The sequence below is a fragment of the Lissotriton helveticus genome, chromosome 4_1, assembly GCF_964261635.1.
Source record: "Lissotriton helveticus chromosome 4_1, aLisHel1.1, whole genome shotgun sequence".
Lineage (NCBI taxonomy): Eukaryota > Metazoa > Chordata > Amphibia > Caudata > Salamandridae > Lissotriton > Lissotriton helveticus.
In genome coordinates, this window is record NC_136063.1 from 1364475075 (window position 1) to 1364489974 (window position 14900).

At 44.6% G+C, this 14900-nt stretch overlaps 1 protein-coding gene across 2 annotated transcripts in view; it reads right to left on the bottom strand.

Moving 5' to 3' along the window:
• DTNBP1 (dystrobrevin binding protein 1) overlaps positions 1-14900 on the bottom strand; it is a 495181-nt gene that overhangs the window by 24546 nt on the left and 455735 nt on the right. For both annotated transcript variants that reach the window (XM_078687921.1, XM_078687920.1), the window contains exon 9: positions 2753-2893. In XM_078687921.1, the coding sequence (XP_078544047.1) occupies positions 2753-2893 (141 nt within the window). The remainder of the gene's footprint in view (positions 1-2752; positions 2894-14900) is intronic.

A 14900-nucleotide genomic window follows, 5' to 3' on the forward strand; every position in this document is an offset into this window, starting at 1 on the left:
CGGCGCGGCTAGGGGTAACCAAGAGGTTCCGGTGTTCATTACATCACTACTATGGGTCCCTTACCTGATGTGAAATGTGTGACTTGGAATGTGCGGGGGTTGCAGTCCATGCAGCGTAGATATAAGGTCTACTCTCACTTAGTTCGTAGAGGTGCGCAGATAACTTTCCTGCAGGAGATGCATTTGAATAGGTCGGAGGGATTGGCGCTGCAGCGTAGATGGCGGGGACAGCTCTATTACACCACTTATTCAGGTTTTGCGTGAGGGGTGTTGATAATTTTTTTTTTTTTTTAAATGATGCAGTTTCCTCTTTGGGTGGTCTGGGTGAAGATTCTAATTCAGCCTCAGTAAAAGTGTCCAGCCCACTAGCAGTTTGCATGTCCTGTCCATGCACAATTCAACATCAGTATAGTGAAGGGGGAGTAAGTTGTCTCCCTCCTCATTGTCATCATGTGGCAACGTCTGAAGCTGCTGGACTGTATATGAATTCGAGCCAAACAGGGTCCCCAGTTTCCTGTAGTATTGGCACTGAGGAAGAGGACAGAGATTGCACGTTGGCTATTTCATAGTGAGACATGAGCCAAGTGTCAGCTCTGGGGAATAAATTAGCATCAAGACTGGATCTGGAGCAAGCGCGAATTGGCGTGATCAGCACTGGGGTGAACTCTGGGGCCAGAGTGGAAGCATGGGCTTGTGCCAGCAAGGAGCAGAGAGAAGGTCAACTGGGCTAGTTGAAGCCAGGCAAGTGTCTGCTGGCAGAGGTTCAACTGAGGCCCCGAAAGTGCTTGAAAATCTGCAGCAAGACCTTCTTCAAAGCCTCTGTCTCCTGACATGCCAGGACCAACCTCAGATTGAGTAAGAAGTCAGTTGACTTCTAATGAGTCTGGCCTTTGAACTAGAGTATCAACTGTGCACTTTCTCTCTGTACGAGATTGGCGGTAGACTTATCACGCTTGGTCTTTTTGTACTTATGGTGCAACTTTAATTTCAATTTACCTGATGTATTGGAGCGAAAGCGGAACTTGGCAGAACAGCAGCCCTACGTCTTGGAGTAGCTGAGAGTCCTGTGGACAGGGACCTCTTCTATGAGTGTGATGTCACCATTCTTGTGTTTTGCAATGCTGATTTTTGCTCCCTGCTCTCTAGTTGCCTTCAGTTACAACAGTTACAACAGAGAGCATTTGTCACATGACATTGAGTAATCAACAGAACCTAGGCACCACAGGCAAACGTGTGGATCTGCGATTGACATCAGCTTTCTGCAGTTGGGCCATGGTTATAGCCATGGGAGGAATAATTTCCCTTGTTACATTGCCGAATTCTGGAATCAGTACAACACACAAAGCTAGGAGTGACACTCTGGAGCCATAATGAAGAGCGCAGAAAGAAAGAAACTGGTGTCGGTGTGCAGGACTGGTGGCTATATTTTTCTCTGCACTGTCATGTCAGTGGCAGTACACGGCTGCCGTGGAGTCCAACTGTGCCACCTATCTGCATCTTGGACCAATTGCAGTTAAAAATTCGGACTCAGTCTGTAACCTGGGGAAAATCAAAGGGTAAGGAATCCATAGTAGCGAATCCATCAAAAATGGAACCCAGACATTGAGCACATTGCTCAAGCTTTAGGAAGTTGTATTATCAGCTATCAAACTGGTCAAAAAGCAAGGTTAAACAATCACATGGCAAAAACGGTGGAGACGTGAGGAAGAAAAATGAAACAATGGCAATTAACATACCAATTAAACTGAAAAGCTTCCCTAGAGACATGTTCGACTCTTTATCTTGAAGTACTGATTATTTGTGAAAAAGTCAATGTCCTAAAGTATTGTGTTCCAAATAACCACAACAGATATCAGAAGTGGAGGGTTTTTCGAATTATGCAGCCCCCATCCAATAGGTCTCGTCAGCATTAAAAATACATAGGTCAATATTGTGCACTACCAAACTACTGCGTTAAATTACTGAGTTCAACAACATATATATTGTATTTTTAAAAACATTAAAAATGGACAACAAATACAGAGCACCAAAACTTCTAAAACCTAACTAATATTTCCCCTTAAAGTACTGAAATATTACAAGAACGGATGTGGCATAACGGCCAGAGCAGACGTCTTTGGAATCGGGGAACCAGGTCTGTGTTAGGCTCAAAATCCTGTGATTCTGGTCAAATCTATTAGTCTCCCGGTGCATAAAACTAATGTGTCCTTCTGTAATGCAACTGGTGTGCATGTAAAGGGTTGCAATACCTTCGGCTTGAGGTTTGCGTTTCATAAAACAGCAAAAGAATAAGCCCTTAATGACATTTGCAAACGTACTACTAGTCTCTCTAAGAAGTTACACCGTTCTCCATACGCTGACCTTCCTCTGTTCGAGAGCCTTTACTTTGATACATTTTTTTCTCGTGACTTTGTTTACAATTTTTTATTCAGTATTTTGGGTACTGAATATTTTGATTCAGTACCAATAGGTGCACAATGAAGCACACAAAAATGCACAACAATATCCCGCAATTCCTTGAAAGCAAGAACACACCACGTGGACCTTTAATTTATAGCTTTCCTTTCGGACATATGAATGATGGCATCTAAGACAAGAAATTTCTAGATGGCAGCCCCACAAATGGATGACTTCTAGTGTTTTGTGAGACAAAGATACATTGTCAAGCTAAGAGTATATAAAAAATACATTTGAACATGGCAAACAGTGAATACAAATAATACAACTATAGAATCTTGAAGTCATACTATACCTAGACATGGCGACAATACAGTTCTGTCTTCTCCAGAGTTCAAGAACACATCTAGGGCCTCCTGATCAGACATGTCCATCAGATCCATTTGCTCAAGCATATCCACATTTACCTCCATGGATGACATGCTTCCTATGGGATCTTCAGATGAATAAAAACAAGGTATAGCTTTAACGGTTGTAAAGAAGGCAAAGCATACTCATTTCATTGTACCATTTGTTACACAGAACATCACGTCTTGGTGATTAAAGTATTATTTTCCTTACTCTTCTACCGGACTCCTTAAAATTTTCCCTCTCAAATCCTGAAGAGGAAAGGTTTCACAGCATTCCTCCATTTTCAGGTCAATTATACGTGGCGAGCATAACAAATTGCAGTTCAGATGACTTGGTACTGATGTGAATTGGAGACGATAAAAGTACTTGAATCATTACAAACTATGGTATGTTAGTGACTGTTCTATAATTTAATGTTTGCCGGGATCCAGATTGGTCTTTTTGATTATGGGGGAGATGTGGCTGATCTTCAGTTAAATAGGTAACTTTTGAATCCCTGGCGTTCTCAAGATCGGTACTCCGAACCTAGTACATTCCCTAATTATGGGGAGAACACTACTATAGCGGTGAACAGGATTGATATATGCCCCATTGCTCGCTGCTTTCTTGCATATTTGCAAATTAATATTTTTCGTACATTTATGACGGATTATGCCGCTGCTGCATGAGTGATTATTCATCCTCCTTACTGACCACGTACAGTCTGCGATTTATATTAGCCCTGACGAAGTCCCTTCTGGGACGAAACGCGTTGGCTGAGGCCTTTTAACGACTTCTAATAATAAAGGAACTTTTTCTAAATCACCTTGCTGTTACGGACCCGTTTTTTTGGTGCACCATCCTTCATTTACACTGTTCTATAATTTAATGTTTGCCGGGATCCAGATTGGTCTTTTTGATTATGGGGGAGATGTGGCTGATATTCAGTTAAATAGGTAATATGTTGTGATCTAGGGAGGTGTTGACTTGATTGAACCATGAATCGAAAAAAAAACATAGAACCTTGTATTGATTATGGTAGCTGGCATGGGTTCAGGGAAGTAGTTTGTAGGTTTTAGATCTTTGATGGAGATTGATAGTATGTCTTTTGGGACTGATGACATGCGGTCCCAGGTATACCATAAAACATCATTAAGATGTCTAAAACATGGTCTGTTTTAATTCCCATGCTCAAACTGAAGGATTCTACAAGAGGAACTGATTTATATTTTACTTCATTAAATGAATTTAGAAACTGGATACCGAACTGTCTTGAGGATCTAGGGGGAGTCGCAAAATGGAGATAGTGAATTTGTAGCATTCAGTGGGTAAAGAAAGAGGTTAGCCCTGTATATATATATATATATATATATATATATAGTCATCACAGTCATCACCCTCCCTTCCACACTGTGCCTGCTAATTCAACACCTACCCCACGGGGCATGGGGAGGGCGTTAATCTGCTGCCCATCATGTGCAAAATCATCATCAGTTTATTACAAAAGCAAGTTATGGTTTTCATGGCGAGAGGGTGCAAGTTATAGTTTGCGTAATGAAGCATATTTTTGGCCTAACTTTTTTCCCATGTGAGTGTTTACAGGGTTTGAGATATCATACATACCTAGTGCCGGTTGCCACTGGATAGTTATAGTTAGGATCATGTTTCTATAGACCTACGGGAGCAGGGCCTCTCTACCCTTCCCTTCTATGTTTTTTTTTTACAATATCAAAATGCAGGACTGGAGATTGAGTCCCCGAGTCCTAAAATGGTTCCTGCCAATCTTTGCAGATGTGGTGGCAGCCCATAAGTTATTATATTTAGATCTGTTGGGTCTGGGGATCCTCCTTGTCCCTACATATGCCTACATTTTTAAACATTAATTTCCCACTAACTACTAAAATGATTTACACCAAATCACAAAAAGCACGATTTCTGGGCAAAGATCTAGTTTTCTGACAAATTTGGTGCAGTTTTGTTCAGCCATATTGGCTGTAGGTATGTCTAATTTCCCTACAGGAAATTGTGTTGGAAAAATGCCTTTTGTCGCTCCCCCCCTTTTCTCTGCCCTTGCTTGACGGATCACCCTGAAACTTTTCAGAAAGGAGCCGAGGCAGATGAGACTTTTTATTGGAAAGTTTTGTTTCCCAAAAAAGACTGGTCAAACAGCGTCAAAATTATTAGCAAACAAAAATTTCCATTTCTTATGGAAATGTGGTCCTAGCTATAACTACCCTATGGCAACTGCCACTATGTGTATTTGTGGGTTTGTGAAGAGTGTGTGTATTTGTGTGTGTGGGGGTATGGAGAGGGTGTGTGTGTGTGAGTATGGAAAGAAAAGAACTATGCGATTCACATGCAATAAAGGAACCTCATTTACACCTTAAAAATAAAAATGCAAAAGGGAATTTCGAAAAATAAGGCATTCTTTGAATTGGTTTCTATGAAATGGCAAATACCGTTCATCTTGGAAATATGTATTAAACTCTTTAAGTTAAATGGTTTCTCAGTAATAGCATTAAATGAAATCGATTTTATATGAAATCACATACAGAAATCATGATAGAGTTTATATCCCTTTGCAGAAAACTCAGCCAGCTCATTAGAGACTATGTTTTCGTCACTCACTGTTGATATCAGGAAGGGTTTCGCAGTGTAAGAAGCAAATCAGGGGGAGATACGTAGTTTCTGTGAGGCCCTTGAAAAAATTTGACATTTTGTCTGTAAGGACACAAACGTTTGAGACTACGGTGGGGGAGCTGAAAAAAGACCTAAGCAATAGTAAAATGGAGTTACAGGCGCTACGGCGGGATGAGCAATGATTGCAGGGGAAATTGGACCAGCTGGAAAACAACTCAAGAAGGAATAACTTGAGGGTATTGAATGTCCCTGAGGGGAAGGAAGGTGATTATTTGAAAGCTTATGTGGTCTCTCTTATAAAGGCATTGGTTCACATCGATGAGAGCGAGGCGGACATTGTAAAAGATATCCAACGCGTACATAGAAACCCCTTCTGAAAAAATCCAAATAGGGTTGAGCCACGTAAAATCCTCCTTCAAACGTACGCTCTAAAGGAAAAATCCTGCTATGTGCATTAAAATTGAAGACACTAAGGGGGAAAGACTTCTCATTTGAAATTAGATCAGATCTATCACAGGTCACCTTAGATAGGCAGTGGGAGTTGGGAAAGCGCTTAGAGGAATTAAAAAATGTAAGAGCGACAGCACAGCTTAAATTTCCTGCACCCCTAAGAGTTATGCACAATAATAAAATGCTTATGTTAAGAAGCTCAAAAGAGGCAGATGACCTATTAGAGGCTATCAAGAAGGTAGGAGCGGGGAAACTAGGTGATAATATGATACAAGTGGAGCTGTAGGTCAGGGTGAGTCTTGTTTTTTTTTCCTCAGGGTTATTGGGGAGGAGTATGGGTGCATATATTTAGATATGAATTTACGTTGTATTCGGTGGTGAGTGCTTGTGGTGTGAAAAAGAACATTTAGACTAACTACAGGTCCAGGAAGAAATACGGGTGGGTTCTCCAGGGTGGTGTGGGGGGAGTGGGGGCATGCACTGGGTGGGGAGCATGTGGGAAAAAACACATACATACTTGGCATGCAGAGTGGATGTCAGTGCAAAGTTCACCTTTGGGTTTCACACAATTGTGGATCTTTACACGAGAGGGGTCACTAACACAGAGAAAACAGTGGTCATAATAAAAAATTTGAAAACACAGTATGCTGACACCACAGCTGTATGCAGCTGTATGTAGGGTCAGAAATCCACTGCCGAGTATGAGGGCACACCTGGTGCATCCATCCAGGACAGGCTGAGGTTATCATATTGTTTAGGGTATCTAGATTAGTAGATATGCTAGATTAGTGTAACAAAATAACCTGAAAAACAAAAGGTCAGCATATAAATTTCACATTCAGTGATAGAGGGACACATGTGTTTACTATGCAGGTGACAATGCAGTTTTCTGGTGCTCTTTTAGATGTGTTTGAAAAGGAAGAATGGAATACCATTTCCTGGTTCACAAGCAAACTAGATATCAGGCAGCAATGGAAAGATGGGGTGGTGTGAAAGACCCCTTGCCCTTACCAAACATTGTGCACGGGTCAGAACAAGAAAAATTTGGTAACTTAGTCTCTATGAACAAAGATTGATGCAGTTAAAAACAAAACATTGAAATCACCAGTTTAAAGCCACATGTGGCAAAGGAGGTTAAAGTGTTTATTAGCTAAAACAAAATAAATAGGCATTTTCAGGATAGCCTATACTAGCTGGAGGAATCAAGCTCAAAAGACCATTAAAATTACTTTTAGCTCGCGTGTTAATGTGTTTTTAAGGACAAACATGACAAATTAGTATCACTGCAGGCCCATGCAGTGACCTAATAGCTCCTTCAGGGTTCATAAACACAGGTCACTTGAAAAAGAAAGGAAACATGCAATCTAGTGTTCTTTGGAAATACCAGGTCACAAAACCTTGACTATATATTCTTGTATGGTGGTCCACCTAAATTTTTCACATCACAATCCGTTTCATTCAAGTTGTCCTCTGAATGCTTTAAGGGGGTGTACATTCAATTTACAATTACCAAACGGCTGACCTAGGAGACTGAGGTCAAGGGTAAAATACCACATCTTCCTGATTTACCTGAATGCCTAACCGGTTTTCAGCTCAAGGTGCACTGCACGTTTGACCTAAACCCAATAGAATTAGCTAAATCCTTCCCAAGATGATCATGGAGGATACAGGAAGTGGGTCAATTCTGAGATGAAATCCAGTTCAACTGGAACATATCTCATGGAGAACAGTTCGCCCAGCCCAGCCCATACAGGACATACCATTAATCAAACTTGCGCATCTACCTCAAAGAAAAGAGTGAGTCTCAACCACTGAGACTCCAGAAGATGAAAAGGCTTGGGACATAGTCATGGGGCTCCACTGTGTGTGGGGCATAGGCAATAATAAAAGTACTCTACTCACTGTACCAACTGTCCCATCACCACCATTTTTAGGTCTCGCCTGAGACAGCGCATGCGGTGTCTCTTCGAGACATTTAGTAAGTGGCTTTTAAAAGTGCCACCAGAGGCTTTTGCTGACCTACAGCTTGCGTTCACAAGCTCGTGCACATCTGCCATCTGTGTTTTTATTGCTGTAATCAGGCTCCTCTGTTTGCATTACCACCCTCCCTTTTCCCACTCCCTCTGGTCAGCTTCATTTGTGTCTTCTACCTGTGAATCATGCTCCTCTGCTCGCACTCCCCCCCTCCCTTCTCCCCCTCCTCTTTGTCAGTTTCATTTGTGTCTTCTATTACTGTGAATGCTCCTGCTTTTACCAGGCACGCACACCACCAGCCGTCAGTGCACGCTTCCACCAGGCACACCCACCACCGTCCGTCAGTGCACGCTTCCACCAGGCACACCCACCACCAGCCGTCAGTGCACGCTTCCACCAGGCACAAACTCCACCAGCCTTCAGTGCACGCTTCCACCAGGCACACACCACCAGCCTTCAGTGCACGCTTCCACCAGGCACATACACCACCAGATGTCAGTGCACGCTTCCACCAGGTACACACACCACCAGCCGTCAGTGCGCGCTTTCACCAGGCACACACACCACCAGCCGTCAGTGCACGCTTTCACCGGGCACAGACACCACCAGCCGCCAGTGCACGCGTTCATCGGGCACACACACCACCACCAGCCAGTGCACGCTTTCACTGGGCACAAACACCACCAGCCGTCAGTGCACGCTTCCACCAGGCACACACACCACCAGCCGTCAGAGCATGCTTCCACCAGGCACACACCACCAGCCATCAGTGCACGCTTCCACCAGACAAACACACTACCAGCCGTCATTGCACGTTTCCACCAGGCACACACACCACCAGCCGTAAGTGCACGCTTCCACCAGGCACACACACTACCAGCCGTCAGTGCACGCTTCCACCAGGTACACACACCACCCAGCTGCCAGTGCACGCTTTCACCGGGCACACACACCACCAACATTCAGTGCACGCTTCCACCAGACACATACACCACCAGATGTCAGTGCACGCTTCCACCAGGCACATACACCACCAGATGTCAGTGCACGCTTCCACCAGGTACACACACCACCAGCCGTCAGTGCACGCTTTCACCGGGCACACACACCACCAGCCGTCAGTGCACGCTTTCACCGGGCGCAGACACCACCAGCCGTCAGTGCACGCGTTCATCGGGCACACACACCACCACCAGCCAGTGCACGCTTTCACCGGGCACACACACCACCAGCCGTCAGTGCACGCTTCCACCAGGCACACACACCACCAGCCGTCAGAGCATGCTTCCACCAGGCACACACCACCAGCCATCAGTGCACGCTTCCACCAGACAAACACACTACCAGCCGTCATTGCACGTTTCCACCAGGCACACACACCACCAGCCGTAAGTGCACGCTTCCACCAGGCACACACACTACCAGCCGTCAGTGCACGCTTTCACCGGGCACACACACCACCAGCCGTCAGTGCACGCTTTCACCAGGCGCACACACCACCAGACGTCAGTGCACGATTCCACCAGGTACACACACCACCCAGCTGCCAGTGCACACTTTCACCAGGCACACACACCATCAGCCGTCAGTGCACGCTTTCACCAGGCACACACACCAATACACCGTCAGTGCAGCAGGCAGGCTCTTCACAGAGTTTCTTGGTAAATATGTGTTCGATGCCTGGGAGGGAGTGGGTCGAGTTTTCTTAAACCATGCTGAGTATGCAGATGCAATGCAGTGAACTCCTGTGTGAGTGAGTCATGCTGCCTGGGGCTCACTCACTCCACACTTGTAAATTGTGCCTGCACCAGGCTTCTTCTCATTTGCAAAGTTCGGCGCATGCGCACAGCTAGGCAGCCCCCACACCCCCGGAAATGACTGCTTCCGACAACCAGAATGGAAACAACATTCAGAGCAATGAAAACAAGTTCATTTGATGCAGAGAACTGTTAACAAATACCATGTCCAGCTATTGTAGATCTGGCAACTTAAACAAAACAGCAACAAAAAACAAACAAGCATTAGCATAGCCAATAGGTCTCGCTTTTTGGACTCTATAAGTATTTAGTTTTGCAGCAGAATATCCTTGGTGCAACAAAACCAACTGTTGCATGGCTAAAAACTTATAAGGTCCCAAATGCGAGAACTATTGGCTATGCCAATGCTTTTTTTCTTTGACTGGCGTTCCCCTTTATTTTTAATATTTGCACAGTTTAAGGGCATTAAGCCAAGATTTTACCCACACTAGAAATCCAGTGCTGCCAGGAAAACACTTGGTAGACTCTGAAATGGGGAGACTGTACATTTTCCTGCAATCCCATATTGTCAAGCGAATAGCCCTCTTGATTCTTTAGTCCAGGCCCTCGTCATATGGTAGCAGTTACATAGTTTTTTGTTGCAATGGTAATATCAAGGTGTAAAGCCAACTGGCTCTCATGTGTATGGTAACTGGTGGATTACATGTTTTTCATATAATCAGTGGAAAGGTTTATGATCATTGTGTGGTTGCAAATGCACCGTTTATCTCAATCATCTTAGAGACATATCCCTGTATGAAAATTTTACCTGCAAAATGTTTACTTTTTTACTGTGCATATTTGTTCAAGGTGTTTGAAGGTTTCCTTAAAATAAGTAAAACCTCTCACTTTTGCATCTCAATTATGATAACTTTGTTACATTGCATCTATTCTCAACCCTCCACCAATTCCTGGGAGCCAAGTCTCAAGTGCTTATTCAAAATACCCCTCAAATCAAGGAAGCTTTGGAGGCCAATTTTACATCTCAGACCAAACTCACAGCAGGGGGCAAATTCAAGTTCACCTTTGATATTGCTGGAAGGTTCTGGCTGACCACACCAGATGTACCGCTGGCAGCAACATACAATGGGCAAGTGCCAGTTTCACAAATGAAAGGGCGGAGGTCAAATCTGGTTTACATGTCCAAACACTACAGCTTGTTGATGCAGAACATGGTTGGTGAGGTGTTCATGAAAGACAAAACTAACTTGTCACACAAAGAATACCATAGGGCCTTCCTAGCCCAGAGAGAATTTCTACCACAATAGCCAAGTTTTAATATTGACCTGCACTTATATCGACGTCACAATATCTGCTACCAACATATTGACGAGGTAAGTAAATGTGGAGTAGAAAATAGTAAATCTACACTTCTCTGTATATACTAATCTTGAAGATCATTTAGTAGGCGACACTGTGGAGTACACACATTTGCAGGTCGATATTAGTGACCTTGATATTATGAAATTAAGTGCCCAGAACACTGGATTCTGCTCCAAACATTCCCACGAAGAGGATAGTTTGTCAGAAGGGATGCAGAGTTGAAAATGACACTTGGCTTCTCTAAAAATGTACTCTGGAGATTCACTGGTGAAGGTCGCCTATGGTTAAAGTGTAAAATCATTAGTGCTAATTTGCTTCAAGGGACTGCCAGGGAAGGCCTTCCAAAACTTCTTAAGACACTGGAATCAGTGAGGTTTGCACTCCTGATTCCAGCGTGCAGCATGATGGAGGTGACAAACACTAAATACAAGAGAACCCCAGCCTTCTTTAATCACTATGCAATGATAGCAGTTTGACTGCAAAGTGAGCCCAAGTCTAATAAAGGGAATGTACTCTTAACCGGGAGGAAATGCAATACCTAATCATGTGTCAAACACCAGTCAAGTGAAGAAAATTCTTTGGGAAAGGATCAAGAATGTGCTCAGAAGGTTGCTAGTAGTCTTGAAGCATTTTGAGGGGTACTTGAACAGACAAAAAGAGGAACCTAGAAACCTAAGAAAGACACTATATAAAGTAAACTAACCAGAGTGTTTCACAAAAAAAGGTAGTCTCAAGGCTAGTGGGCCCCCTGTATGAGAGCAATCAAGTCTCACCTACAAGATATCAGACACAGAAGACCATCTAAGTGAGTCCCCCAGATCAAGTCAGGTCATGATGCTTCTCCTATTCGAGTACCCAGGAATCTTTAGAGATGGACACAGAATAGTACATATTAAAAGTTTCAAGTATCAAAAAATAACTGGCTGATGCCACTTTCCCTTTTTTGAAGTCTTGCTTTGTTGCCATTCTGTCCCTCACGAAACACTCACTCTGATCAAAGGGCCATGCACATACATGTTTTGGAGTGTTGCAGGACTAGGGGCAAATGATTTGACCAAGATTCACTCATTAAACCTATCCAATATGCTTTCTAAAGCGTTGAGGCTGCCTCTCTTGAAGGTGTTATGTATGCTTTCTGCGGAGGGAGAACCCAATAGCAATCTAGGGTTATTCTCAGAAATTTTAGATCCTGTGGATACCTTGATTTTTCTAGGAGTACTTTCCAGTTTATGCACTCTGGGGGTAAGAGGCCACATGAAGCCTCATGGGAACATCAGTACAGAAATCAACAAGGTTAGGCCAAAGGAGCACCTCCGAACTCTGTTCAGTATGTTTATGCTTTGCTGTCACATCAATGTTAGCCGTGTGATGCACCTCAGAGATAATCTTGGTATGGGGTGTACACCAGTGAGAAAAGGAGCACACCTGTAAGTTTTCCTTAGTATTCCCAAAATGATGCACTGGCAATCTTCCATAATGGTCAGAACGACTGTTGAGAAAAATATCTCTTGTCCAGGGTCAAATGAGCGTTCAAATAAAGTTCTGTAAAATACGACCTCTTGGGGTCTCCTTTACCCCTGTGCAACAAGTCAAAACATTTTGCGGTGTAACAAATCCCCTGCAACTTCAATGTCTTGTTTATCAAACTGTAAAATAACTGTAAAATAAAACATTTTGCAAGAGGTGCCTGGTAGGGCATTTGTGGCATAACCAGTGTGATGAGCCTCTGAGACTTGTCTATGGCAGAAATGGTGTTGCTGGAATCTGCACAGCTACTTTGTATGCGAAGAAAGAACTATTAAAAATCGACACGGACCGTTCCTGAAAATGGCAAGTTAATTTTTTTATTGAAGCCTAAAACATTCACTCTGCACAGAGGAACATTAACGTGTATCAAACATGGTTTAATACCACAACGCCATCTCTACCATTAGGTGCAAATATGTACCTAAGAGTAGAGAGATGTGAAACGGACACAAAGCATGTTAACACATTCTAATAAATATTAAAGAACCCTTTTTTTATAATCAATTTTATTAGCATTTATAATAACAAAAACATAAGAAGACAGCGAGAAGGTGCACAATACATCAGCATACATCATCAACAGATAATAAGAGGGCCCATTCGAAATGCAAGGCCCTTGTAATAGCCCTCTTGGACGGAAAATAAAGCAACAAAGCAAGTGGGAAGTCAACGTAAAGGTCAACCCAGTATGTTTAGCCATTTGCCCCATACCTTCTCAAACTTCTCAGGGCAGCCCCGGGCCTCAAAGAGAGGTTCTTCTTGGGCCGTGCACCAGTCCACCTCCTGGTGCCACCTACGTACAGTGGGGGCCCTGCCTGCGACTAGGCCGCTGCTATGTCTTGTTTGGCCAATGCCGTGCCCAAGAAGCACTTATCGGCTCGAGAACCGTCCAGGCCATCAAACACCCCTAAAAGGAGACGGATGGGATCATGTGGGACCTGCCACCCCAGAGTGTATGTGAGTTCAGTTTCTACACCCGCCCTGAAGGAGGCGAGATCTGGGCATTGCCAGACCATATGGAAAAAAACGTCTGGGGCTTGGCCGCAACGTGTGCAGTCTGGTGAGGGGTGTAGACCCACCCTGTGTAGGCGTGCAGGGGTGAGATATGCAGTGTAGAGGTAGTACAGCTGGATGAGGTGTAATTTTGAGGAGCATGTCAGAGTCCTGGGGGCCATCAGGGCATCTCGCCAGTCCACCTCCTCTAGGGGACCCACCCATCCCTCCCAGCGGGCCCGCAACGCATCCAAGGTGACGGGGCTGTAATTCACTAAAGAGCGATATATTCGTGACACTCCCCCTTTACCCAAATTGCCCATCATGACCTGGGCTTCCAACTGATTAAATTCAGGGATTGAGGTACCAGATGGGACATGTGTAGTAAGGGCGTGACGAAGTTGCAAATATTTGTAGAATTGAGTAGGGAGAAGGGAGTAGCGTTGTCGCAGGTCAGAGAAGGCCCAGATGTAGTCTCCCACCCAGATGTCCCCAAGGAGTGTAATCCTGATCCGATCCAATCGTTGGAACCATCGGAGAGCTGATACGTCATGCAGCCATGTAACCATGCCACAAGGGCGTGCCGAGTGAGTTTCTTATCCCATTGCATGTGACACAGAGCAGTGCACCAGGCTGTTAGAACCGCTCTGGTGATTGGCGGGAAGGCCAGCGGAATGGGGGTCCCGTTCAGGTATGCTAAAATCTGTGAGAAGCCCATAGTTCTGAGCTCAGTACGGTAGGCCGGGTCGGATCAGCCTCCAGCGAACCAGTAATGGATAACAATAATGCGGGTGGCCAGGTAATAGAGGTGAAGGTTAGTCACCCAAATACCCCCATCAAAGGGAGGTATCCGACAACGGCTCAAGGCCATACGTGGTCTCCCATTCCCCCACAGAAATTTGGTATGCACCCCGTCAAACTCACTGAACCAGCTACCTGGGAGATGGAAAGTGATATTTTGGAGGATGTATAAAAAACGGGGGAGGATCATCATTTTAAAAAGTGCCCCTCCGCCCAGGGGGTTAAGCGGGAGGGACTGCCAACGCTTACTGTCAGATTTGGCTTTCGTGACCAGGGGTGTGAGGTTAAGAGCCCACTCTAATTCGGGAGGTAAGGTTATCCAAATCCCCAGATATTTGAATGATTGCCTCCGCAGGGGGATAGAGGACTGCCAATCAAAGCAGGCCCTCGATGGGTGGAGGTGGACCAAAGTGGACTTCGCCGGGTTAGGCGCGGACCCGAGGCTGTCTCAAAATTCCGAAGCACCTCCAGACAGCGCGGGCCAGAGGTCTCCGGGTCAGCCAGGAAAAGCAGAACATCGGCCGCATAGAGGGAAATTTTGTCAATCTGGTGAGGGTCCCAGGACCACCCTTGGATTTGAGGGTTACTACGTATGAGGCACGCCAGCAG